This window comes from Rhinoraja longicauda, chromosome 1 (genome assembly GCF_053455715.1).
Source record: "Rhinoraja longicauda isolate Sanriku21f chromosome 1, sRhiLon1.1, whole genome shotgun sequence".
Classification (NCBI taxonomy): domain Eukaryota; kingdom Metazoa; phylum Chordata; class Chondrichthyes; order Rajiformes; family Arhynchobatidae; genus Rhinoraja; species Rhinoraja longicauda.
In genome coordinates this window covers 2,257,263-2,284,668 of record NC_135953.1, presented here as the reverse complement: position 1 = coordinate 2,284,668, position 27,406 = coordinate 2,257,263, and the positions used below count along the sequence as shown (strand labels likewise).

The following is a 27,406-nucleotide window of genomic DNA, read 5'->3' as shown; positions in this document are numbered from 1 at the left end:
CACCCCGACCCCACCCCCTCCACCCACCCTAATCTCCACCCACCCCGATCCCTGGGCACAGACAACACCAAGGGTCAATGTACCAGCCTTGACCCCTCCCACCATCCCCCACCCCGATCCCTGGCCACAGACAACACCAAGGGTCAATGTACCAGCCTTGACCCCCCCACCACCCCCACCCCGACCCCACCCCCTCCACCCACCCTAATCTCCACCCACCCCGATCCCTGGGCACAGACAACACCCAGGGTCAATGTACAAGCCTTGACCCCCCCACCACCCCCACCCCGACCCCACCCCCTCCACCCACCCCAATCCCTGGGCACAGACAACACCCAGGGTCAATGTACCAGCCTTGACCCCCCCATTACCCCCCCCACCCCGACTCCCAACCCGACCCCACCCCCTCCACCCACCCCAATCTAAACCCACCCTGTTCCCTGGGCACACACAGCATCCCTCGTCACCAAGGGTCAATGTACCAACCTTGACCTGCCCGACCCCTGACCACCCCCTACTCCCACCCCCCTAACCCCCCCCGACTCCCACCCCCCCCAACCCCCACCCCGAACACCCCCCCACCCACCCCCCCAACCCCCACCCCCCCCCCAATCTCCACCCACCCCGACCCCTGGGCACACACAACACTGTGTGTTGTGGTCATTGGGGTGGTCAATGCACCAGCCTTGACCACCCCCGACCCCCACCCACCCCGATCCCCCCTGACCCCAATCCCCTCTGACCCCGACCCCCCACCCCTCTCCAATCTCCACCCACCCCGATCCCTGGGCACACACAACACCCCTGGTCACCGAGGGTCAACGTACCGGCCTTATCATCATCATACTGTATTAGCCAAGTATGTTTTGCAACATACGAGGAATTTCATTTGCGGAACAGTCAAACCAATAAAAAACACATTAAACAAACCAGAGAACATTAACACAAACTTTAAAAACACACTAAAAATTACCAAAAATGACGGAAAGGCACAGACCGTACGCGAGGCTGCCATTGCTCACGGCGCCACCTGGTGGTATAATGGCATAGATCAGCCATGATTGAATGGTGGAGTAGACTTGATGGGCCGAATGGCCTAGTACTGCTCCTATCACATGAACATGAACTTTCCCAATATAGACCAGGACTGTCTTAGGCTGAATGTGTTCAGGAAAGATTCCTCAGGAGATATGTGGAGGGTTCCACATGGGAGAGAGCAAAGCAGAAGAAAGTCAAGAATCTTTTACTGTCATATGTCTCAATACGGAACAATGACATTCTTACTTGCAGCAGCACAACAGATATGTAAACATGTGTAGGATGCAACTGCAGATGCAGGTTTAAACCGACAATAGACACAAAAAGCTGGAGTAACAAAAACAATGTCCCATGTAGTTTGGAAACTTAGTTTGTAGTGTTTAATAATCTAATGATAGACACAAAATGCAGGAGTGATTCAGCGGGTCAGACGGCATCTCTGGAGAAAAGGAATAGGTGATGTTTCTGGTTGAAACTCTTCTTCATAATCTAAAGGTTCTCTTGGGAAATTAGGAGGGACAAGTGTAGAAGTGATTGCCGGCCGGCCGTTTGGACCAGTGACCACTGTTCCTGTGGCATTAAAATCATTATCGATAAAGACAGGGCAGGCCCACAAATTCAAATCCTTAATTGGGGCAAGGCCAACTTTGATGGTATCAGACAGGAACTTGCTGAAGTTAATTGGAGTTGGTTGTTTGCAAGCAAAGGAACGTCTGGAAAGTGGGATGGTTTTAAGAGTGTGATGACAAGAGGTCAGGGCAGGCATGTTCCTGTTAGAGTGAAGGCCAAGGGAGGTGGGCGTAAGGAAGCCTGGACTGATTAGTACGGGTGTTAGGGGTTATGGGGAGAAGGCAGGAGAATGGGGTTAGGAGGGAGAGATAGATCAGCCATGATTGAATGGCAGAGGAGACTTAATGGACTGAATGTCCTAATTCTACCCCTATTTCTTATGACCTAATGATGCCGAGAGAAATTGTGGCTCTGGTCAGGAAAAAGAATGAGGCATGGGGCACATATCGGCAGCTGGGATCATGTGTATCTCTGGAGGAGTTTAGGGAGCTGAGGAGTAAACTTAAGAAGGAAATCAGGAGATGTTTTGAAAGATGCTTTATTATCACGTGTGACAGGTCAATGTGAGATTCTTTGTTTTGTATGCAGAAGGTACATGAATCATCATTAGACATGGGTGAGGTGCCAGAAGACTGGAGGGTGGCTAATGTTGTGTCTCGTTTTAAGAAGGGCTGCAAGGCAAAGCCTGGGAACTGTAGACCAGTGAGTCTAACATCTGTGATTGGTACGTTACAGGAGAGTATTCTGAGGGATAAGATATACATACATTTAGGAATCAGGGACAGTTTCTTCCCAGCTGTATCAGGCAACTGAATCATCCCACCACAACCAGAGCGCAGCCCTGAGCTACTATCTACCTCATTGGTGACCCTTGGACTATCTTTGATTGGACATTACTGGCTTTACCTTGCACTAAACGTTATTCCCTTATCATGTATCTCTACACTGTAAATGACTCGATTGTAATCATGTATTGTCTTTCCGCTGACTGGATAACTCGCAACAAAAGCTTTTCACTGTACCTCGGTACACGTGACAATAAACTAAACTGAAACTGAACTGAGAGCTGATTAGAGATAGTCGTAGAATCATACAGTGTGGAAACAGGTCCTTCGGCCCAATTTGTCCACACCGGCCAACATGTCCCATCTACACTAGTCCCACCTGCCTGCCTTTGGCCAATATCTCTCCAAACATGTCCTATCCATGTACCTGTCTATGTCAGCATGGTTTTGTATGTGGGAGGTCGTGTCTCATGAATCTGATTGAGTTTTTGAAGAAATAACAAAAAGGTTGATGAGGGCAGAGCTGTAGATGTTGGAAGAAAAGGTTGCTTTTCAGACTGGAGACCTATGATTAGTGGTGTGCCTCAGGGATCGGTGCTGGGCCCATTGCTGTTTGTCATCTATGTCACAGATTTTGTTGAGAATGTACAAGGCATGATTAGTGAGTTTGCAGATGACACTAAAGTGGGTGGCATTGTACATCGCGAAGATGGTTTTCAAAAATTACAAGATATTGATCAGTTGGGCAAGTGGGTGGAGGATGGCGGCGGAGGTGCCCATAGCAGCTGCGGCTTACCTGCGGTCCATTTGTCTTTGTGTTTTGTTGTTTTTTTTGTCTTGAGTGTAGATGTGATGTCGTGTTTTTGTGGTTGTGTACTATGGGGGGGAGGGGGGGAGCTGTAAAATTGTAAATTTGTCCCTTCCGAACGGAGACCCGACCTTTGTTTCTGGTTGTTGTCTCCGTTCCTGCTGCGGCCTACCATCGGCCCAACTCCTGGAGCTGGCGGCCTCCAGGGCTCCGGTTCGCAGAGCCCGCGGACCGGACTCACAATCACCGGAGCCGGCCGTCCTCGTAGGCTGCGGGAGCGGCTGCGACTCGCCATAGGCTCGGGCCGCGTGGATGCCGACATCGGGAGCTCCGGCAGCAGCAGCGTGTTCGCCAGCCCCGGATCGCGGGGCTTGGGTCGGCCCGCTGGGGACATTTCACCGTATGGCACAGGCCTGCAACCACAACAGCCTGACCGCGGGAGAAGACGGCAGGGGAAGGGAAAAGACATTCTGGCCTTCCATCACAGTGAGGAGAGGACTGAGGGAGACTCACTGTGATGGATGTTTCTTTTTTTGTGTGTTGGTTGGGGTTGTGTAATTTGCCTATGTTAATGCTTTTATTGTGTAATTTGCCTATTTTAATGCTTTTAAAGGCAGCATCTCTGTAGAGAAGGAATGGGTGATGTATTGGGTCGAAACATCTTCCATTTGTTCTCTCGAGAGATGCTGCCTGTCCCACTGAGTTACTCCAGCATTTTGTGTCTATCCCTGAAAGAAGGCTTTTGGTACATTGGTCTTCTTTAGTCAGGCTATCAAGTATTGTAGTTGGCATGTTATGTTGCAGCTGTTCAAGACATTGGTGAGGCCGCACCTGGATTATTGCGTTCAGTTTTGGTCATCCTGTTATAGGAAGGATGTCGTCGAGCTGGAAAGAAGAAGCAGAGAAGATTTATGTGGATATTGCCAGGACTTGAGGGCCCGAGCAGGTAATGGTTGGGAATTATAGGGACAGGTTGGGCAAGCTTGGACTTTATTCCTTGGAGTGCAGGAGGCCGAGGAGTGATCTTTTCATGAGAGGAATAGATAGAGTGAATGCACAGTCTTTTACCCAAGAATCAAAAACTAGAGGACAGAGGTTTAAGCTGAGAGGGGAAAGGTTTAATAAGAATGGAAGCAACTTTTTCACAAAGAGGATGGTGGGCAAATGGAATGAGCTGCCGGAGGAGGTAGTTGAGGCAAGTATTATAATGTAGGGACATAGGGATTGGCCAGGTAATAGAACCCTCGGATTGGGTTACGGTCACGGGGTGAGGAAGCGCGGGGTATTTAAATGCTTGGCGCCAAACGTTAGATTAGAGATTAGATTAGTGAGTGAAGTTAGTGTTTGTCCAGAAAGAAGTCTGTCGCGTTTGTTACGGGTTTTATACTAATAAAGGATTTAGATAATGCCACTCGTCTGGACTCACTACATTGGTGACCTCGAACGTAGGAAGAAAGCAGCAGCATGTCGCAGGCGGGAGCGAGCGCGGGCGAAATCCATCTACCGCCGTTCTGGGCCCATCAGCCGCACCTGTGGTTTGTGCAGGCAGAGTCACAGTTTCATCTTAAAAAGGTGGAGGAAGACCAGGAGAAGTACCACCACATGGTGAGCTGTCTGCAGGCGGAGGTGGCTGCGCGGGTCAGCCGATACCTGACCAGTCCACCCCAAACGAACCAGTACGTGGGGCTCAAGAAGCTCCTGCTGCGGACCTTCGGCTGGGCCCAGAACCAGCGGGCTCTGAAGCTCCTCCATTTGCCAGACCTGGGGCAGCGGCTGCCGTCGGAGTTGATGTCCGAGATGCTGGCTTTGGCAGGCGACCATCAGCCGTGCATGATATTCGAAGCGGCCTTCCGGGAGAAGCTACCTGGGGACGTCAGGTTGGTGTTGGCAGACGTCCCTTTTGAAGATCCGGTAGCGTTCGCCGAGAAGGCCGACACGCTCGTGAGGGAACGCAACGCCCGAGACGGCTCCGTTAACCGGGTCTCGAGGCCCAGCGGCAGTCGGGGGTGCGGCCGGGAGAGCGACGCATCGGCCGCTATTGCGCAGCCGTCCTGCCAAGAGAGGGCGGCGGCGCCTGTTCATTGGCAGCGGGCTCGACCAACAGAGCCGGATAGGCGTGGCTGGTGCTCTTTCCATCGGCGGTGGGGCAGCGAGGCACGAAGATGTAGATCCCCGTGTTCGTTTCCGGGAAACGCCTGGGCCGATCGACTGTAGAGGCAGTCTCGATTGGCCGTAACCACCGCCTCTACGCTACAGATCAGAGTACCGGGATCGTTTTCCTAGTGGATACGGGAGCGGTCGTAAGTATTGTGCCCCCCTATGACTGTGAAGTTCGAGTGGGGGAAAAGGGCCCGCCCCTAATTGCAGTGAATGGTAGCACCATCCGTACATACGGTAAAAGGACCATGTCCCTGTCCTTCGAGTCCAGGACTTACCGTTGGGAATTCATCGTTGCGGATGTGGGCCAGGCCATATTGGGGGCAGATTTCCTATGGGCGTTTTCCTTGGTCGCAGACGTCCGAGGGAGGGGCCTACAACCCTCGGCTGATGTACGGCCTCGGGATACTGGGCCAGAGGCTTCTACAAGCACCGCCCCACCCAGCCTAGTCATCCAGTCCATTACCACGGCTCCCGGTCAGTTCGATGCGGTCCTGGCCGACTTCCCGCAGCTCCTCGTCCAGCGTTTTGATTCACCTTCGGAGAAGCACGGGGTCGTCCATTTCATTCCAACTGAAGGGCCGCCGGTTTTTGCCCGGGCACGGCGCCTCCCACCCGACAAGCTGGCAAGGGCGCGAGAGGAGTTCCTAAACTTGGAGAGGTTGGGAATTATTCGGCCTTCGAGTAGTCCGTGGGCCTCCCCCTTGCACATGGTTTCCAAAGCATCTGGGGGGTGGAGACCATGTGGTGACTTCCGTCGACTCAACGCGGCAACACGGCCGGACCGCTACCCGATTCCACACATTCAGGACTTTTCAGCTAGCCTGGAGGGGGCGACAATATTTTCAAAAATTGATTTGGTGCGGGGATACCATCAGATCCCGGTCCACCCGCCGGACATTCCGAAAACAGCGACCATCACCCCGTTCGGACTGTTTGAGTGGTTGCGTATGCCTTTCGGCCTTAAAAATGCAGCCCAGGCATTCCAGCGTTTGATGGACCGGGTGGGTCGAGGGTTGCCGTTTGTCTTTATTTATCTAGACGATATTTTGATTGCCAGCCGTTCGGTCCAGGAGCACTTGGTCCACCTCCGCACGGTGTGCCAGAGGCTGCAAGACCATGGCCTGATTCTCCATCCGGACAAGTGCCAATTCGGCCTGTCCGCGGTGGATTTTTTGGGTCACCGGGTTACTCCGTCCGGTGCCACTCCCTTACCAGCAAAGGTGGACGCGGTCCGCTCTTTCCCCCGCCCGACTACCATCAAGGGCTTGCAGGAATTTGTGGGCATGGTCAATTTCTATCATCGGTTCGTGCCTGCAGCAGCTCGGGTTATGCGTCCCCTTTTTCAATGTCTCGCAGGTAACCCCGCGGAGTTGGTATGGTCCGTAGCTGCGGAGACGGCTTTTGTTGCGGTCAAACAGGCCCTCGCCAATGCCACCATGCTGGTGCACCCGCGCTCCTCCGCCCCCACAGCTCTGACGGTGGACGCCTCAGACGTGGCGGTGGGTGGGGTTTTGGAGCAGCAGGTTGACGGTGAATGGCAGCCTCTTGCGTTTTTCAGCAGGCAGCTCTCTCGAGCGGAGCTCAAGTACAGTGCGTTCGATAGGGAGCTCCTGGCCCTTTATTTAGCAGTCCGGCACTTCCGTTACTTTTTAGAAGGCCGTTCTTTCGTGGCCTACACGGATCACAAGCCTTTGACATTCCCTTTTGCTAAGGTTTCTGATCCGTGGTCAGCTCGCCAGCAGCGGCACCTAACCCTCATTTCGGAGTTTACGACCGATGTCCGTCATATTGCGGGTAGGCTGAATGCCGTTGCTGATGCCCTGTCCCGGCCGGCCATTCCCTCCGTAGCCGTGGTTGGTAAACATGTGGATTTCCAGGAGCTAGCGGAGGTTCAGCGCCTGGAAGGAACTGCCGCGGTGTACGCCTCCACAACCTCGGGACTGCGTTTAGAGCAGGTGGCGTGTGGCCCCACAGGTACCAAGTTGTGGTGCGACGTTACTCTCCCACGCCCTCGACCGGTGGTGCCTGCCGCTCTGCGGCGTAAGGTTTTTGAGGCCATTCATGGCCTGGCACATCCGTCCATCAGGGCGACTTCAGCCATGGTGGCTGACCGGTTTATCTGGCATGGCCTGCGAAAGCAGGTGGCAGCCTGGGCACGCGCCTGCATTCCGTGCCAGACCTCCAAAGTCCATCGTCATGTCCAGCCCCCACACCAGAGATTCGAGGTTCCCCCCGCCCGTTTTTTCCACATCCATGTGGATTTGGTGGGTCCATTGCCCTATTCTAGGGGTTACACTCATCTACTGACGGTGGTTGATCGGTTCACTCGTTGGCCGGAGGCGCTCCTGTTGTCGGACACCTCGGCGGCCTCCTGTGCACGGGCCCTGGCGTTGCATTGGGTGGCTCGTTTCGGGGTCCCGGCTATCATTACTACAGATCGGGGAGCCCAGTTCACCTCGTGTCTCTGGGCCGCGCTGGCGCAGCTTTATGGTGCTCGATTACAGCAGACCACCGCCTATCATCCCCAAGCCAACGGGATGGTTGAGCGTTTCCATCGGCAGCTGAAGGCGTCCCTCTGTGCTCGCCTGACTGGCTACGATTGGGCTGACCAGCTGCCTTGGGTCCTCCTCGGCATCCGTACGGCCCCGCGGGCTGAGCTGGGCACATCTTCGGCCGAGCTCGTCTACGGTTCGCCCCTGCGGGTGCCGGGCGACATTCTCCCTTCCACTCCCGCCTTGCCGCCATCCGTCACGTCAGTCTTGGGCTCCCTCCGGGAACGGGTGGGTTCTCTGGCTCCAGTCCCCACCTCTAGTCACGGAAGCACAGCAGTTCACGTTCCTTCGGAATTGCGGAGCTGTGATTTCGTGTTTCTTCGGAAAGATTGCCACCGTCCCCCTCTTCAGCCGGTTTACCAAGGCCCGTTCCAGGTGCTCAAAAGAGGGACTGTAACCTTCACCTTGCAGGTAGGAAATCGTCAGGAGCTGGTTTCAGTGTCCCGTCTCAAGCCGGCCCATTTAGACCAGGACCTCCCCGTGTCGGTGGCTCAGCCGCCGCGCCGGGGCCGACCTGTGGCTGCTCGACTGGTCCCGTCAGCGGCGCCCAGTTTACCACCTCTTGGGCCTCCGCCGCCTATGGTTGGTCCCGGGCTGCCGTTGTTCATCAAGTGCCCCACGTCACCTGCACCCTCCGCTCCAGTGGACCCCCCATCGCCTCCAGCGGCGGCGTCCCCCCCGCCTCCTGTCACGCTGGGGGTATCGGTTTCCCCCATCCGTACACGTTCTGGGCGGGAGGTTCGGCCGCCCGTGAGGTATGGTTTCGATGGTTCTGGGGGGGGTCATGTAGGGACATAGGGATTGGCCAGGTAATAGAACCCTCGGATTGGGTTACGGTCACGGGGTGAGGAAGCGCGGGGTATTTAAATGCTTGGCGCCAAACGTTAGATTAGAGATTAGATTAGTGAGTGAAGTTAGTGTTTGTCCAGAAAGAAGTCTGTCGCGTTTGTTACGGGTTTTATACTAATAAAGGATTTAGATAATACCACTCGTCTGGACTCACTACAATAACAGCATTTAAAAGACACTTGGACAGGTACATGGACAGGCAATGTTTAGAAGGGTATGCACCCCTCTCAACCCTTCCGAATTTGGCGGAAAGTTTCCGCTTTCTTTCATTTCCGCCATTCCGATTTTGCCTCACATTTTCCCGCAAAACTTTTTGTAATTGCAATTTGTCAATTCGGCTGCCAGAGGTCGCTAGGGGTTCCGCGAAAAATCCCCCCAACTTGGAAGTCTCCCCTAAAATGTGGTACCCAGGCTGGGCAAGGCCGCCAATCTCGACCTCATCGGGACTTCCGTGGCCGATCAGTGGGTTGAATTTGCAACCTGCGGCCGGGGCTGTGGAACTCCAGCCCAGCTGGAGCCAGCACATCTATCCCCATGGCCGACTTCCTTGGCCTGCTGGATAAACCAGCAAAGCTCTGGAACCAAGAGTGCCAGAGAATCAGTGGTGGAACTGTAATGAGTAAATATTAAATTTAAGTGCAAGATTATATAACTATATTAATTAATTAAGACGGGGTTAAAATATAAAACAGCAGAAAAGCCAATTACCACCTTTTGGGGCTGATTATCAATTAATGTGTGAATTTACTTCAACAAGTACTTCCATATGCTTAGTCGAGTCGCATATATCAACTCTTTCTTCATAACGTAGTCATACATTTTATGACCATTGTTCTTTTATTCAATACCAAGAGAATTGGGATGTGCAAGGAAAAAGCAAGGTAGAAAAAACAAAACAAATTTTTCTTTTTGTTGCAAAACGTATCTCTGTTCAATAACCTTTCTATAAATAGCAGAATATACTCATGATCAGCCTGACATTGTACATGTAGTCCAAGAACTAGACTGTTGGAAATAATAGTAGTTTTTCACACATGAATGTAGCACACGCGTATGTGCATTTGGCGTGCATACTTTTTTTTTGCTGAAAGGTTGCATTACGCACCATATTATGAATTTTGATGTAAAACTCTGAGATGGCAGTCAGGTGCCACTGCTGGCGGGCCGACCATGGGTCAGACACTTTCGAAAAAGCAAAAGTCAATGGTTTGTGGTCCGTAAAGGCCACAAATGGGCGGCCTTCTAGAAAATACCTAAAGTGGCGGACAGCTAAATAGAGAGCCAGAAGCTCTCGGTCAAAGGCGCTATACTTCAGCTCAGCCGGATTAAGCTGTCGGCTGAAAAACGCCAAGGGCTGCCAACTGCCATCTACCTGCTGTTCCAAAACCCCTCCCACCGCCACGTCCGACGCATCGACCGTCAGGGCCGTGGGGGCGGAGGCGCTCGGGTGGACGAGCATGATGGTGTCTGCCAGAGCCACTTTAGCTGCCTCAAAGGCCGTCTCAGCGGCCACGGACCACTCTAACTCGACAGGTCAGCCTTCTAGACACTGGAAGAGCGGACGCATGACCTGTGCCGCTGCCGGTACGAACCTATGGTAGAAATTCACCATCCCCACGAACTCCTGCAACCCCTTTACTGTGGTGGGTCGCGGGAAGGCCCGGACAGCCTCCACTTTTTCGGGCAAAGGAGTGGCGTCGGCAGAGGTGATCCGGTGTCCTAAGAAATTGATAGAGTGGAGGCCAAATTGACACTTGGAGGGGTGGATGATGAGCCCGTGGTCTTGAAGCCGCCGGAACACGGTCCGCAAATGGACCAGGTGTTCCTGCTACGAGCGACTGGCGACCAGGATATCATCCAAATAAATGAAAACAAAAGACAAATCCCGACCAGCACGGTCCATAAGCCGCTGGAAAGCCTGTGCCGCGTTCTTCAAACCGAAAGGCATACGCAACCATTCGAACAACCCAAACGGAGTGATTGTGGCAGTCTTTGGTATGTCTTCCGGACGCCAGGAATCTGGTGGTAGCCCCGCACCAAATCAATTTTGGAGAATACCAAGGCACCTTCCAGCCCAGACGAGAAGTCCTGGATGTGCGGTATGGGGTAGCGGTCTGCCGTGGTGACGGCGTTAAGGCGTCGGTAATCTCCACATGGTCTCCACCCCCCAGATGCTTTGGAGACCATATGCAACGGAGAGGCCCACGGGCTGTTGGACCGACGGACAATGCCCATTCATTCTATCTTCTGGAATTCTGCACGCTCCACCACCAGTTTATCCGGTGGCAACCTCCGGGCCCGAGCGAAAACGGGGAGCCCCTCGGTGGGAATGTGATGGACAACGCCATGCCGGGCAGAAGGGGCGTCGAAACGCTGAACGAGCAGCTCTGGAAACTCAGCCAGGACCGCAGCATACGGGTCGGAGGCTGCGACAACGGCCTGGACAGTCGGGCTGGGCGGGGTGGCCGGCGGTGGAGCAGCGGGCTCATCGTTGCTAGCGGAGGGTCGAAGGCCTTTACCTCGGAAACTAGTGAAAAGGCCCAGAGGAAATCTGCGCCCAGGATCGCCTGACCGACTTCCGCGATGATAAACGACCATTCGTACGTGCGGGTGCCGAAAGCCAGAGACATTGCCCGCGTACCATACGTGCGGATGGGGCTACCGTTAACCGCGATGAGGGTAGGCCCTCTCTTACCCGATCGGGCTTCGAGGTCGGTCGGCGGCACGATGCTGACTATGGCTCCCGTGTCGACCAAGAATTCTGTGTCCGTGAATCGATCTCGGACGTAGAGGCGTCGGTTCTGGCCAATCGCAACCGCCTCTATGTACGAACAGCCGAGGCATTTCCCGAGAAGGTGCAAGGTGAGCGGCAGTTGTGGGCTTCTCCACCCCATCGCAGATGATAATAACACCAGCCGCGCTTGTGCGGATCTTTTTGGCGGGGTTTTGAAGAAATGGCGGGAGTCGCGGCGCCATCTTGGTGCCGCTGCGGGCTGCCTAATGGGATGCGTTTAACAGGGTGGACCACGGGTCTCACATCCGGGTCAATAGTAATTGAATATGTGACAGGCAGCCTGTCCAGTTCGTCGCTGAAGAGATCCTTGTAGTCGGCGAGGATACGTCGTGTGGAGTCTGGGACTGGCGCAAGCTGATGCACGGCCTTGCCGAATGAAACCAGTCCCATGTCGATACATGCATCAATGCCAAGGAGAGGCACGACTGTGCGATCAATGATGGAGAATTGCAAATTGTACGATTGTGCCGCAAGGTGGCACTGTAGCTCCACCACTCCAAGAGGAAGCACTTCGTTCCCCCCGTATGCTGGGAGGGTTGCATCGCATGTTTTTAATTCATCAGCTCTGCAAAGCCTTGAAAACTCGGCAAGAGATCTGACATTGCACAACGCACCTGTGTCTATCTTCACAACAACTGGCACGTTGTTTATCTTTAATGTGACCATGGGATCTTCTCGCAATCACGCAGAAGGTCCCTTCTCAATTTGTCATTAGTGATACCACACACCAGCCTGTCTAGTGAGTTCATCACAGAGGTCACCAAATCTGCAACTCGACGTGGCGTGTTTCAAAGAGTTTATATAGGCTTCAGCCAGCTCACCCGGTTTCTGGGCACATGCAAAGAATTTGTGCCGTTCCATGATAAGGTTAGTCTGTGGATCACACAGCTGTCGAAATTTATTCTTAAGGCACACAGGGTCATGAATCGTCTGGGCAGGTGTGGTAACTGCACCAGCCGCATCCAGCACAGTCTCAGCATAAACAAACAGTCTCGCCTGACGGATTGCTTCCAAACCTGCTAGATTGAAGAGAATGGATGCTTGTACGCGGGGAGTCTTGTCGTGGTGTGCAGCAGCAATGAATACATCGTAATCCTCCTCGAAGGTGCGCCAACATTCACCGATGTTGCCATCGAAGACAAGTGGATCGTGCTTCCGAAAAGATTCAGCCATGGTTTGAGACGTCAAAAGTCTTGAGTAAACAAATGGTGGTGACTCAAAAAGCTAAATTACGGCCACTTCTGACACCATGTTTGTGAGTGGGTACATTCAGAGGCACTCCGGCGTATATAAGTCCTTTATTAGCAGAACATTGGCAGTACAGATGCTGGCTACCGTTACCTCTAGCCCTCAGGATAGACTCAATAGACAATAGGTGCAAGAGGAGGCCATTCGGCCCTTCGAGCCAGCACCGCCATTCAATGTGATCACGGCTGATCATTCTCAATCAGTACCCCGTTCCTGCCTTCTCCCCATACCCCCTGACTTTGCTATCCTTAAGAGCTCTAGCTCTCTTTTGAATGCATTCAGAGAATTGGCCTCCACTGCCTTCTGAGGCAGAGAATTCCACAGATTCACAACTCTGACTGAAAACGTTTTTCCTCATCTCAGTTCTAAATGGCCTACCCCTTATTCTTAAACTGTGGCCCCTTGTTCTGGACTCCCCCAACATTGGGAACATGTTTCCTGCCTCCAACGCGTCCAACCCCTTAATAATCTTATACGTTTCGATAAGTTTCTCTCTCATCCTTCTAAATTCCAGTGTATACTAGCCTAGTCGCTCCAGTCTTTCGACATATGACAGTCCCACCATTCCAGAAATTAACCTAGTAAACCTACGCTGCACGCCCTCAATAGCAAGACTATCCTTCCTCAAATTTGGAGACCAAAACTACACACAGTACTCCAGGTGCAGTCTCACTAGGGCCCTGTACAACTGCAGAAGGACCTCTTTGCTCCTATACTCAACTCCCCTTTGCTCCTATACTCAACTCCAATCTTAACTAACACCAGGATAATGCAGTACAAAACCCGGCTTGGATTATGGACCGGATGCACAACAGTAAAACCAGACATGGATCTACACGGGCCACCCCCTGAGTGAAAAGGTTATCGCCGAGTTCCCTTTTAAAGTTCTTCCCTCTCACGTTAAGCCTGTGCCCTCTAGTATTAGAATCCTCTACCCTGGGGAAGAGACTGTGAGTGTTCACTTTATCCATGCCCCTCATGATCTTGTACACCTCAATGTCACCCCTCAGCCTCCCCCGCTCCAACGAACAAAGCCCCAGCCTATGCAGCCTCTCCCTGCAGCTCAAGCCCATAAACCCAGGGAACAGCACTTTGACGGTGTCACTCGTTCACCAATTCCTCCAGCACTTTGTGCACCACTCCAGATTTTGAGGGGACATAGGCGGGGAGGTCTAGAGATGTCCTCTCGAGTGAGAGAGTCAGTGGAGGGGACAGATGACAGGTGGACATTTAAAGCAGCTGTGTACTGGCAGGGTGACCTTTTCCCCATTGCGGACATTGGACTTTGTCCCTGGACTGTTACGCTCTGGAGCTGAGAACTCATCCTGCACTCCACATTCTAACACAAGCCTGCAAGCCCAGGTAACGTTACACATACTTTACACATTCAGCCTGGAAACAGGCCCTTCAGCCCACTGAGTCCATGATGACCAGCAATCACTCCATACACTAGCACTATCCTACACACCAGGGGCAATTTTGTAACTTGACATCGGGGTCTCTGGCGCTGTAAGGCAGCAGCTCTACCACCACGTTACTGTGCCGACATTGTGGTGAATCTCTCCTGCACCCATTCCAACCTAATGCCTGTACAGGGGCGACCAGAACTGCATGCTGCACCCCAAACACAGAGCTGCTGATGGGCCACCCCTGTGATGAATGCATACAGTACCAGGGTGTATGTTTGAGCCCAGCCTTGTACTCCCACCTTCTCCCCGCCGCCCCTACCTGTGTTTGCTCCTGTGACCATGGCCGTCTTGCCACTCAGATCCACGGGACAATCTGCTGGCCGCCAACGCCCTCTCCTCTGGGACCTGAGCACCAGGAAGAGGAGCAGGCAGACGAGGGGCCAGAGGGGGTGGGAGGCGAGGGAGAGGAGGGGGGAGAGCAGCTGAGACAGCTCCATGGTTCCAGTGTGGGACGAGATCAGACTCTGACTGTCAGCAGCCAGAGTTGGCTATAATCCAGGATGAGTTGACTCTTAAAGGGACAGCATCAGAGGCTCCCAAACCAAGGGGTTCCTGCTCTCAAATCCCCCCCGAGGGCCTGAGCTCCAGGGAGAGGGTGGGCATGCTGCAATGCTATTCTCTAGACTTTACAGATAAAACCTTGGAGCGCAGGAGGATGAGGGGTGATCTTGTGATCTTGCAGAGGTGCAAAAAATCATGAGAGGAATAGATGGCCTTTTACCCAGAGTAGGGGAATCAAGAATCAAAGGACATAGGTTTCAGAGGGGATAGATTTGATGGAAACTGAGAGGTAACTTTTGCGCACAGAGGGTGGTGGGTGTATGGAACGAGTTGCCAGAGGTAGTTGAGGCAGGGACTATAACAACATTTAAATGACACTAAGACGGGTATGTGGGTGTGGGATGTTTACAGGGCAATGGTCCAAACACAGACAAATGGAAGAAGCAAGGATGGGCCATGTGGGTCAGCATGGACGAGCTGGGTGGAAGGGCCTGTTTCTGTGCAGCGTCACTCTGACCATATTCTGCATTCTGGTATTTCTCCATTTGCACAACCTGCTTATGACCTAATTATATTTGTGGAGAACATGTCTCAACTGGACAGCACACAAGCAAATCCTTTTGCTGTTATCTTGATACATGTGACAAAAATAAACCAATACCAATACTCTTTCGTACTTAATTAGCCAGCAGCATTCTCTCTCTCTCCCCCCGCTCCTGTTCTCTCTCCATCTCCCCTCTCTCTCCCTTTATCTCCCACTCCCCTCTCTCTCCCTCCATCTCTCTCTCCCACTCCCTTCTCTTCCTCCTCTCACTCCCTCCATCTCACTCTCGCTCTCTCACCTGGTTCATCAGTTGTGGTGAATTCATTTTCTGTTCTCTCTCTGATGTAAGTGCAAAGCTGCCAAGCTTCACAAAGAACTCAAATTCACAAAACATTCCCACATTCTAAGTCGGATCTGATTCAAATATGGAGACAAAAGGAACTGCAGATGCTGGAAACATGAGCAAATCACAATGTGCTGGAGGAACTCTGTGCATCCTCAGTGGAGAGTCATTGTCTTACAGCATGAAAACAGGCCCAACTCGCCCACACCGGCCAACATGCCCCATCTACTCGAGTCCCACCTGCCCACACCGGCCAACATGTCCCAGCTATAGTCCCACCTGCCCACACTGACCAACACGCCCCATCTACACTAGTCCCACCCACCCACACCGACCAACATGCCCCATCTACACTAGTCCCACCTGCCCACACTGACCAACACGCCCCATCTACACTAGTCCCACCCACCCACACCGACCAACATGTCTCATCTACACTAGTCCCACCCACCCACCCACACCGACCAACATGTCTCATCTACACTAGTCCCACCCACCCACACACACCAACCAACATGCCCTATCTACACTAGTCCCACCTGCCCACACCGGCCAACATGTCCCAGCTATAGTCCCACCTGCCCACACTGACCAACACGCCCCATCTACACTAGTCCCACCCACCCACACCGACCAACATGTCTCATCTACACTAGTCCCACCCACCCACACACACCAACCAACATGCCCTATCTACACTAGTCCCACCTGCCCACACCGGCCAACATGTCCCAGCTATAGTCCCACCTGCCCACACTGACCAACGCGCCCCATCTACACTAGTCCCACCCACCCACACCGACCAACATGTCTCATCTACACTAGTCCCACCTGCCCACACCAACCAACATGTCCCATCTACACTTGTCCCACCTGCCCACACCGACCAACATGCCCCATCTACACTAGTCCCACCCACCCACACCAACCAACATGCCCCATCTACAATAGTCCCACCTGCCCACACCGACCAACATGTCCCATCTACATTAGTCTCACCTGCCCACACCGACCAACATGTCCCATCTACACTAGTCCCACCTGCCCACACCGACCAACATGCCCCATCTACACTAGTCCCACCTGCCCACACCGACCAACATGCCCCATCTACACTAGTCCCACCCACCCAAACCAACATGCCCCATCTACACTAGTCCCACCTGCCCACACCGACCAACATGCCCCATCTACACTAGTCCCACCTGCCCACACCGACCAACATGCCCCATCTACACTAGTCCCACCTGCCCGCGTTTGGCCCACGTCGCTCAGCTGAGAACTCCAGCTTGCACTCCATATTCTAACGCAAGTCTGCAAGCCCAGGTGACTACACACACTTTAGACATTCAGAAACAGGCCCTTCGGCCCACCAAGTCCGTGCTGGCCAGCGATCAACCCGTAAACTAGCACTATCCTACACACTAGGGACAATTCTGCAGTTTTACCGAAGCCAATTAACCTACAAACATGCATATCTTTGGAGTGTGGGAGGAAACCCACATGATCACAGGTAATATGTGCAAACCCTGTACAGACAGCATCCGTGGTCAGGATTGTAGCGGGGTCTCTGGCGCTGTAAGGCAGCAGCTCTACTGCTGTGTTACTGTGCCGACCCTAATCACATCGTGGTGAATCTCTCCTGCACCCTTTCCAACTTACTGCCAGCCTCCCTGCACAGGGGCAACCAGAGCTGCACGCTGCACCACTAACGCAGCCGTGCCAACGTCCTACAGAGCTGCTGATGGGCCACCTCTGTGATCAATGCACACAGTACCAGGGTGTGTGTTTGAGCCTAGCCTTGTACTCCCACCTTCTCCTCGTTCCCCCTACCTGCGTTGGCTCCTGTGACCATGGCTGACTTGCCGCTCAGATCCACGGGACAATCTGCTCTCCGCCAACGCCCTCTCCTCTGGGACCTGAGCACCAGGAAGAGGAGAAGGCAGACGAGGGGCCAGAGGGGGTGGGAGGCGAGGGAGAGGAGGGAGGAGAGCAGCTGAGACAGCTCCATGGTCCCAGTGTGAGATGAGATCAGACTCTGACTGTCAGCACTGGGAGAAATGTCCACAACACTCTGGTCTCACTGGTAACCAGCATTGCTGGCATACCTCTGATGCAACCCTTCATTGGCTAAAACTGAGATAAGCTATCAATTGTTAAAGGGACATTGTGACGGAGATGATGCAAACCCAGGTAGAATCACAGTCACAGCAGAGAAACAGGCCCTTCAGCCCAACTCCTTAGACATGCCCCATCAGAACTACCCCAGCTGCCTGCATTTGGCCCATCTCCCTCTAAACCTTTCCTGGGAATGCCGTATGTGTCGTTCTAGTACCTGCCTCAATGACCTCCTCTGGAAGCTTGTTCCGTACACCCACTGTGTGTGTAATGGCAGTTTCTATACCTTCTCAAAGTCCAACTTCGATAGCCATTACTGCTCATGCATGTGGTGGACACCACACTCTGAGATAACAAAAATGAATCTTCCAAACGCTGTTTCTTGATTAATTGATCTTTATTAAAGTAGCACAAATCAAAAGAGTAATTCATAACTTTTCGTTCTTATTAACTGTTTCTTCTTGAGATCGTGTAGTCATCATCGTGTGGTCGTGGTCGTGATTGTGATAGTCTTTTAATGATAGCGGAGTCAGGGGGTATGGGGAGAGGGCAGGAACGGGGTACTGATTGTGGATGATCAGCCATGATCACATTGAATGGCGGTGCTGGCTTGAAGATCCGAATGGCCTCCTTCTGCACCTATTGTCTATTGTGGTAAAAAACTGTATTCTCTTCATCTTCCGTGACTAAACTGACAAAGCTCTATGCTAGCCTCCTCAGATGTAGACATTCCCCATTACGCATCAAATCACACCCACACACATGCCAAAAAAGACAGAAAGTAGAAATATTAAACATAGCCATAATATAATGACAGTAACTAATTTAAGCGTAAATGGCTCCTACACATCGGCTCCTAATTGTTCTACGTATATAACGAAGCAATTACCAATAGATATTAAAAGGAGCTATAAAAACTTAACATATATCAAAAACAACAGAGTTGTGAATTTGTGGAATTTTCTGCCACAGAGGGCAGTGGAGGCCAAATCACTGGATGAATTTAAGAGAGAGTTAGATAGAACTCTGGGGGGTAGTGGAATCAAGGGATATGGGGAGAAGTTGGGCTCAGGTTACTGATTGTGGATGATCAGCCATTATCACAATGAATGGTGGTGCTGGCTCAAAGGGCCGAATGGCCTCCTCCTGCATTTATTTTCTATGTTTCTATACTTCTATGTAAAAGCAATATGCATTATATGTTGGCATTCAAACTTCTTCCATCTGCTCCTTCACCTTCTAGAAGCAGACATATCTTGGTTATCGTTCTTACCAAGATGTTGTCCTTAGTCTGAAGTCGTACAGTACGCACAAAACCTTTAAAGTCTGGCATGATCTCCAGTATCCTGCCCATCAACCAAGAACCTGGTGGTGCAGTAGAATCAACCACCAAAACGATATCACCTGGAATAAAAGTTCTTCTTACTCTCAACCATCATTGACATTCTTGAATTAGAGGCAAATATTCTTGTGTCCACCATTTCCAAAAAACGTCTGCCATATATTGTACCTGTCTCCATCTGCGTCTAATATACCAATTGTGATGTTTGATGGACTGTGTGGGGTGGGAGGACCCGTTGCTCCTCCTGTGCAGCAGGTGGAGCTGCACAGGACAAAGGGAGATGTTTTGTACATAGTTATCTTGGCTGTACACAGTGTGGAGTGTGCAGTCAAACTGTGTGGTTGCAGCCATTTTAGTTGTCTTGCTGCCAGCATTGAGTTACTGTAATAAAGACTTCTGTTGTACCTTATTCACATAATGCTGGAGTAACTCAGCAGGTCAGGCAACATCTCAGGAGAGAAGGAATGGGTGACATTTCGGGTCGAGACCCTTCTTCAGACTGATTGAGAATGATCAGCCATGATCACATTGAATGGCGGTGCTGGCTCGAAGGGCCGAATGGCCTCCTCCTGCACCTATTGTCTATTGAATGATCGACCCATTACCAAAAGAGTTCTGATGATCCGAGTGACCTGCAAGCACTTACACCAAATCATATTCTTCTGTTGAAAACCAAACCAATGTTACCACCTGGACTCTTTGTGAAGGAAGATTTGTTTTGTGTTCTTGTTCTATGCCTGTATGAAACTTTTCTGTTGTACCTTGAAGACTCGCAAAGTTTCATACAGGCATAGGAAATACGAACAAACACAAGTGAAACATCCCTCCTCCCCACCGCCGCCACTCACCCCGGGGATGCGGGGCTCCTGAACAACAACTACACTTGTGTTTGTCCTTATTTCACTGCGTAAGAGGGAGACGGGGCCGGGGAAGAGAGTGGAGGAGCAGCACAGATCACGCTGGCTCTGGGAGAGAGGGAGAGGGGAAAGAGAGAGGGAGGGAGCAGCCCCCGCAAGTGGAGGCGATCCTTCACCGGACCTTCTGACACCCTCCCCCTCCCCGTGCTCCCGCTCTCACCCGCTGCTCCCTCTACCCTAACTCTCTCCTCTCCCCCCCACTCTCTCACCCCCCACTCTCTCCCCTCCCCCCCCCCCCCCCCGTTCTCTCCCCTCCCCCCCCCCACTCTCTCCCCCCCCCCTCCCCTCTCTCTCCCCTACAGTGGTGGTCACTATTTTTTCTGGTTTATAAATAATTGTATACCCACGTTGCCTATATATTCTAATATTTCAAGCTCTTTTTAAGAATTGAATATTATTTATTTGTTGCCATATAAACCTAATGTAAACTAACCTAATCTAACCTAACCTCGTTTAACCTTTCATAATCTAATCGAACATAATCTAGTCTAAACTTTTTTGAGTTCATTAAATTTATAAAATTCACACTTCTTTATTTTCTCCTATGGCCCGCAAAAATGTGCCAAATATATAATGTGGCCCTCATGCTGCAAAGTTTGGAGGCTCCTGTGCGAGACAAAGTCGACCCGTTGGGCCCATTCCTTGTAGAGGGGGGACAGGGAAGGGGAGAGGGAGCCACTCACCTCGGCTCCGTGGTGCCAGCGCTGCAGCCAGAGCGAGCCGTGGACCCAAAGCCTCTCCTGTATTGGTCCAGCACCATCACCCCCCCTACTCAATCCCCCTTAACCCCCCTCCTCCCCCCACTCACCCACTCAATCCCCACCCTCACCCTCCCCTCGCCCCAACTGCTACTTCCCCTCCACTCCCCCACCATTCCCCCCTTCCCACACCCACTCCCCCTCCCCCCCAACTCCTACTCCCCCTCCACTCCACCCACCCCACTCACCCCTCCCCACACCCTCTCCCCACTCCCCCTCTCCGCCCCACCCCTCCCCATCCCGTTCCCAGCCCTACCCACCCACCCCATCCCCCATTCCCACCTGGGGAAACACTACATCTACTGGCTCCCCTTCATCCATTTTACTTGTCACGTCCTCAAAAAATTCCAGAAGATTAGTCAAGCATGATTTCCCTTTCATTAATCCATGCTGACTTGGACTTATCCTTTTACTGCTATCAAAATGCACCGTTATTACCTCTTTAATAATTGACTCCAGCATCTTCCCCACCACCGATGTCAGGCTAACTGGTCAATAATTCCCCGTTTTCTCTCTCGCTCCTTTCTTGAAAAGTGGGATAACATTAGGTACCCTCCAATCCACATTGTACTCTCCTCGCATTCTCATCTGATTGCATTAGTTCCTTCTGATATTCAATTGATTTCATGACCTGCTTCCACAACTTGTCTCTATCCTCTGGCATCTTTCCAGGTAGGCTGCTTCTCCCTTCTCCGATAGCTTCACGTTTCTCTTCTCATATCTTCTTGATTCTTGCTCCGCATCTCCCTCCTGTGGCGGTCCTTCATACTTACCTGCTGAAAGATTCATGATGAATTGGTGCTTATCGATATGTTCCATAAATACCAGAAGAAATCAAAACAGAATGGATATTTCTTCGAAACACATCATTATAATCACAATTGTGAAGGTCTTCTTGTCAGTATATATGGTAAACAATCGCTAGCTGAGTACACCTTATCTTGTAGAAGTTCACAACATCTTTATTTTCAAGGTCGTAGTCTGCGAGTTTGGTTTGGTTATCTTCATGTAGCATAAACAAGCTTCTTGTATGTCAACGTACTTCTGGAGAATTTTCCCACAGGCTTTTAAGTTTTTAAACTTCTTAACTTAAAATTACGACCAAACAGTCATGACTACTCACGGCACTCGGTCAATGAAGTCTTCAATCATCCAATGATCCAGGTGTAGATTTGTCTTTGACCAGCAGATTCTTTGTTCCAGGATTTCAGCTTCTTCTTCAGTTCCATTGTTGAATCGGATTTTACTTGTCCATTCGTAGAATAGTTTTTTACTTAGATGTAATGGCAGTTTCTATACCTTCTCAAAGTCCAACTTTGATAGCCATTATCAAATGGGGTGGGGTGGAGGTATAGTTTACGCACTCACCGCACTCTGAAATAAGAAAAACAAATCTTCCAAACGCTGTTTCTTGATTAATTGGTCTTCATTGAAGTAGCACAAAGCAAAAGAGTAATTCATAACTTTTCATTCTTATCAACTGTTTCTTCTTCAAACAATACAGTCGAGATCGTGTAGTCGTCACCGTGTGGTCGTGGTCGTGGTAGAATACTGTATTCTCTCCATCCTCTGAGACTAAACTGACCCTCAATCTCTGTGGCTACGCTAGCTTCCTCAGATGTAGACACTCCCCATTACATATCAAATCACATCCACAAGCATGCCAAAAAAGACAGAAACTAGAAATATTAAACATAGCCATAATATAATGACAGTAACTAATTTAGGCGTAAATGACTCCTACAGTGTAAAAAAGGTTGCCCTTCAATTTCAGATAGAAACATAGAAAGTAGGTGTAGGAGTAGGCCATTCGGCCCTTCGATGGCTGATCATCCAACTCACTAAACCATTAATCATCAAACCCACTGACAAGGGAGGTGCTGTGGTAGTCTGGCGTGCTGACCTCTACCGGACCGAGGCCAGACGACAACTCTCAGATACCTCTTCCTACCTATCCCTGGACCATGACCCCACCGACAAACACCAGACCTTTATCATCAGCACCATCACGGACCTCACCATCTCCAGCGATCTACCCTCCAATGCCTCCAAACTTATAGTTCCCCAGCCCCGCACGGCCCGATTCTACCTCCTACCCAAAATCCATAAACAGAACTGTCCCGGCAGACCCATTGTCTCTGTCTGCTCATGTCCCACCGAACTTATTTCCTCCTACCTCGACTCCATCCTATCCCCCCTGGTTAAATCCCTCCCCACCTACGTCCAAGACGCCTCACACGCTCTCCATCTCCTCGACAACTTCCGGTTCCCAGGCCCCCACTCCCTCATCTTTACCATGGATGTCCAGTCACTCTACATTTCCATCCCCCACAAGGATGGTCTCGAAGCCCTCCGTTTCTTCCTTGACCGTAGAGCCAGCCAATCCCCATCTACCAACACTCTCCTTCGCCTAGCAGAGCTGGTTCTTACCCTCAACAACTCCTTTGACTCCTCCCACTTCCTACAAACCAGAGGCGTAGCAATGGGCACTCGCATGGGCCCTAGCTACGCCTGCCTCTTTGTCGGGTACGTCGAACAATCCCTGTTCCGGGTGTACACCGGCCCCATCCCCGAACTCTACCTCCGTTACATCGACGACTGCATTGATGCTACCTCTTGTACCCATGCAGAACTCACTGACTTCATACACTTCACTTCCAATTTCCATCCTGCCCTTAAATATACCTGGACTATCTCCGACATCTCCCTCCCGTTTCTGGACCTCACCATCTCCATCACAGGAGACAGACTAGTGACGGACATTTACTATAAACCCACCGACTCGCACAGCTATCAGGAAACGGGGCTTCCCCTCCTCCATTATAGATGAGGCTCTCACTAGGGTCTCTTCTACATCCCGCAGCTCCGCTCTTGCTCCCCCTCCCTCCACTCGCAACAAGGACAGAATCCCCCTCGTTCTCATCTTCCACCCCACCAGCCAGCGGATCCAACAAATCATCCGCCAACATTTCCGTCACCTACAACGGGACCCCACCACTGGCCATATCCTCCCATCCCCTCCCCTCTCTGCGTTCCGCAGAGACCGTTCCCTCCGTAACTCCCTGGTCCACTCGTCCCTTCCTACCCAAACCACCCCATCCCCGGGCACTTTCCCCTGCAACCACACGAGATGCAACACCTGTCCCTTTACCTCCCCCCTCAACTCCATCCAAGGACCCAAACAGTCTTTCCAGGTGAGACAAAGGTTCACCTGCACCTCCTCCAACCTCATCTATTGCATCTGCTGCACTAGATGTCAACTTATTTACATCGGCGAAACCAAGCGCAGGCTCAGCGATCGCTTCGCTCAACACCTGCGCTTGGTCCGCATTGACCAAACTGATCTCCCGGTGGCCGAGCACTTCAACTCCCCCTCCCATTCCCAGTCTGACCTTTCTGTCATGGGCCTCCTCCAGTGCCATAGCGAGGCCCACCGGAAATTGGAGGAACAACACCTCATATTTCGCCTGGGCAGCTTGCAGCCCAGTGGTATGAACATCGACTTCTCCAACTTTAGATAGTTCCTCTGTCCCTCTCTTCCCCTCCTCCTTCCCAGATCTCCCTCTATCTTCCTGTCTCCATCTATATCTTCCTTTGTCCCGCCCCCCTGACATCAGTCTGAAGAAGGGTCTCGACCCGAAACATCACCCTTTCTTTCTCTCCCGAGATGCTGCCTGACCTGCTGAGTTACTCCAGCATTTTGTGAATAAATATCCAACTCAGTATCATGTACCTGCCTTCTAAAAGTGGGTGGTTTTGCAGATAGTGAAGATAGTTGGCCTTCATCAGTCTCAGTATTGAGTATAGACATTTGGCGGTCATGTTGCAGTTGTATAAGACGTTGGTGAGGCCGCATTTAGAGTGTTCAGTTCTGGGCACTGTTATAGGAAAGATGCTGAGAAGATGGAAAGGCTACAGAGATGATTTAAGCAAATGTTGCCAGGACTAGAGGGTGCGAACTATGGGGAGAGGTTGAGTAGGCTGGGTCTCTATTCCATGGAGCGCAGGAGGATGAGGGGTGATCTTATAGAGGTGTATAAAATCATGAGAGGAATAGATCAGGTAGATACACATGGTCTCTTGCCCAGAGTAGGTGAATCGAAGATCTGAGGACATAGGTTTAATGGGAAGGGTCAAAGATTTAGTAGGAATAGAAACAGAAAATAGGTGCCTGAGTAGGCCATTCGCCACTTTGAGCCAGCACCCATTCAATATGATCATGGCTGATCATCCTAAAGCAGTACCCCATTCCTGCTTTTTCCCCATATCCCTTGATTCCGTTAGCCCTAAGAGCTAAATTTAACTCTCTCTTGAAAATGTTAGCCTCCACTGCCTTCTGTGGCAGAGTATTCCACAGATTCACGACTCTGGGTGAAACACTTTTTCCTCTTCTCAGTCCGAAATGGCCTACCCTTTATTCTTAAACTGGTTCTGGACTCCCCCAACATCGGGAACATATTTCCTACATGGAGCGTGTCCAATCCCTTAAGAATTTTATATGTTTCTATAAGATCCCCTCTTATCCTTCTAAATTCCAGTGAATACAAGCCCAGTCGACCCATTCTTTCATCATATGTCAGTCCCGCCATCCCGGGAATGAACCTGATGAACTTACGCTGCACTCCCTCAATAGCAATAATCTCCTCAAATTAGGAGACCAAAATTACACAATCTGTGGATAGGAATGGATTCGGGTCGAGACCCTTCTTCAGATATGCGTGTGTAGGTACATGTGTATATATATGTACATATACACACACTGAACTTTGTTTACATATTGTGTTGTGCTGCTGCAAGAAAGTCATGGTTCTATCTGGGACACATGACAATAATGACTTGACTGCAGCACCCAAGGCCTGTTCACAAGATAACCTGCAGCCAGCTGTGCGTTTGGTGTTGAGAGAGAGGGTGGATTTTACATGGGACAGTAAAGGCTTCACTCAATCTGCACATTTAATACAGTTTACTTTTATTAAAGCAGAATGTCATACATGTTATATTGCCAGCTGAATAATTAAAACAGCCTTCTCTCCCTAAACAGCATCCAAACATTTGGAAACAAACTCAATTAACAAAGGTTAAATAACACTGAACACGGACGGTGCAGTGTAACATGGACTGATGAACACGGACGGTGCAGTGTAACACGGACTGATGAACACGGACGGTGCAGTGTAACACGGACTGATGAACACGGACGGTGCAGTGTAACACGGACTGATGAACACGGACGGTGCAGTGTAACACGGACTGATGAACACGGACGGTGCAGTGTAACACGGACTGATGAACACGGACGGTGCAGTGTAACAGACTGATGAACACGGACGGTGCAGTGTAACACGGACTGATGAACACGGACTGATGAACACAGACGGTGCAGTGTAACACGGACTGATGAACACGGACGGTGCAGTGTAACACGGACTGATGAACACGGACTGATGAACACGGACGGTGCAGTGTAACACGGACTGATGAACACGGACGGTGCAGTGTAACACGGACTGATGAACACGGACGGTGCAGTGTAACACGGACTGATGAACACGGACGGTGAAGTGTAACACAGACTGATGAACACGGACGGTGCAGTGTAACACGGACTGATGAACACGGACGGTGCAGTGTAACACGGACTGATGAACACGGATGGTGCAGTGTAACATGGACTGATGAACACGGACGGTGCAGTGTAACACGGACTGATGAACATGGATGGTGCAGTGTAACACGGACTGATGAACATGGACGGTGCAGTGTATCACTGATGAACACGGACGGTGCAGTGTAACACAGACTGATGAACACGGACGGTGCAGTGTAACACAGACTGATGAACACGGACGGTACAGTGTAACACAGACTGATGAACACGGATGGTGCAGTGTAACACGGACTGATGAACACGGACGGTGCAGTGTAACACAGACTGATGAACATGGACGGTGCGTGTAACACGGACTGATGAACACGGACGGTGCAGTGTACCACGGACTGATGAACACGGACGGTGCAGTGTAACACAGACTGATGAATATGGACGGTGCAGTGTACCACGGACTGATGAACACGGACGGTAGGCAGAGCCATAGTGGTGGGTGACTCAATAATTCAAGGTGCGGACAGGAGATTCTGAGGCAGCAGTCGAGACTCCAGGATGGTGTGCTGCCTCCCTGGTGCCAGGAGCCAGGACGTCTCGGAGCAAATGCACGACATCCTCAAGATGGAGGGGGAGCAGCAGGAAGTTATTGTGCATGTTGGATGTAACTAGGAAAATTGTCCGGGGAGAGCCGGTGGATGTGGTGTACCTTGACTTTCAGAAAGCCTTTGATAAGGTTCCACACAGGAGATTGGTGGGCAAAATTGGAGCACATGGTATTGGGGGTAGGGTGTTGACATGGATAGATAATTGCTTGGCAGACAGGAAGCAAAGAGTAGAAATAAACGGGTCCTTTTCAGAATGGCAGGCAATGGTAAGTGGAGTGCCACAAGGCTCAGTGCTGGGGCCGCAACTATTTACAATATATATTAATGATTTGGATGATGGAATTAGAAGTAATACTAGAAAGTTTGCCGATAACACAAAGCTGGGTGGCAGTGTGAACTA

At 51.3% G+C, this 27,406-nt stretch overlaps 2 protein-coding genes across 2 annotated transcripts in view; one reads left to right on the top strand and one right to left on the bottom strand.

The window, feature by feature from the left end:
• LOC144595043 (interferon-induced very large GTPase 1-like) overlaps positions 1-27,406 on the top strand; it is a 271,628-nt gene that overhangs the window by 44,865 nt on the left and 199,357 nt on the right. The window lies entirely within an intron of this gene.
• The window catches only part of LOC144598278 (uncharacterized), a 67,627-nt gene that overhangs the window by 7,228 nt on the left and 32,993 nt on the right, over positions 1-27,406 (bottom strand). The window contains 5 exon segments of the mRNA XM_078408234.1: positions 2,342-2,352; positions 11,800-12,083; positions 12,378-12,748; positions 14,472-14,761; positions 17,475-17,580. Coding sequence (XP_078264360.1) covers positions 2,342-2,352; positions 11,800-12,083; positions 12,378-12,748; positions 14,472-14,761; positions 17,475-17,580 — 1,062 coding nt within the window.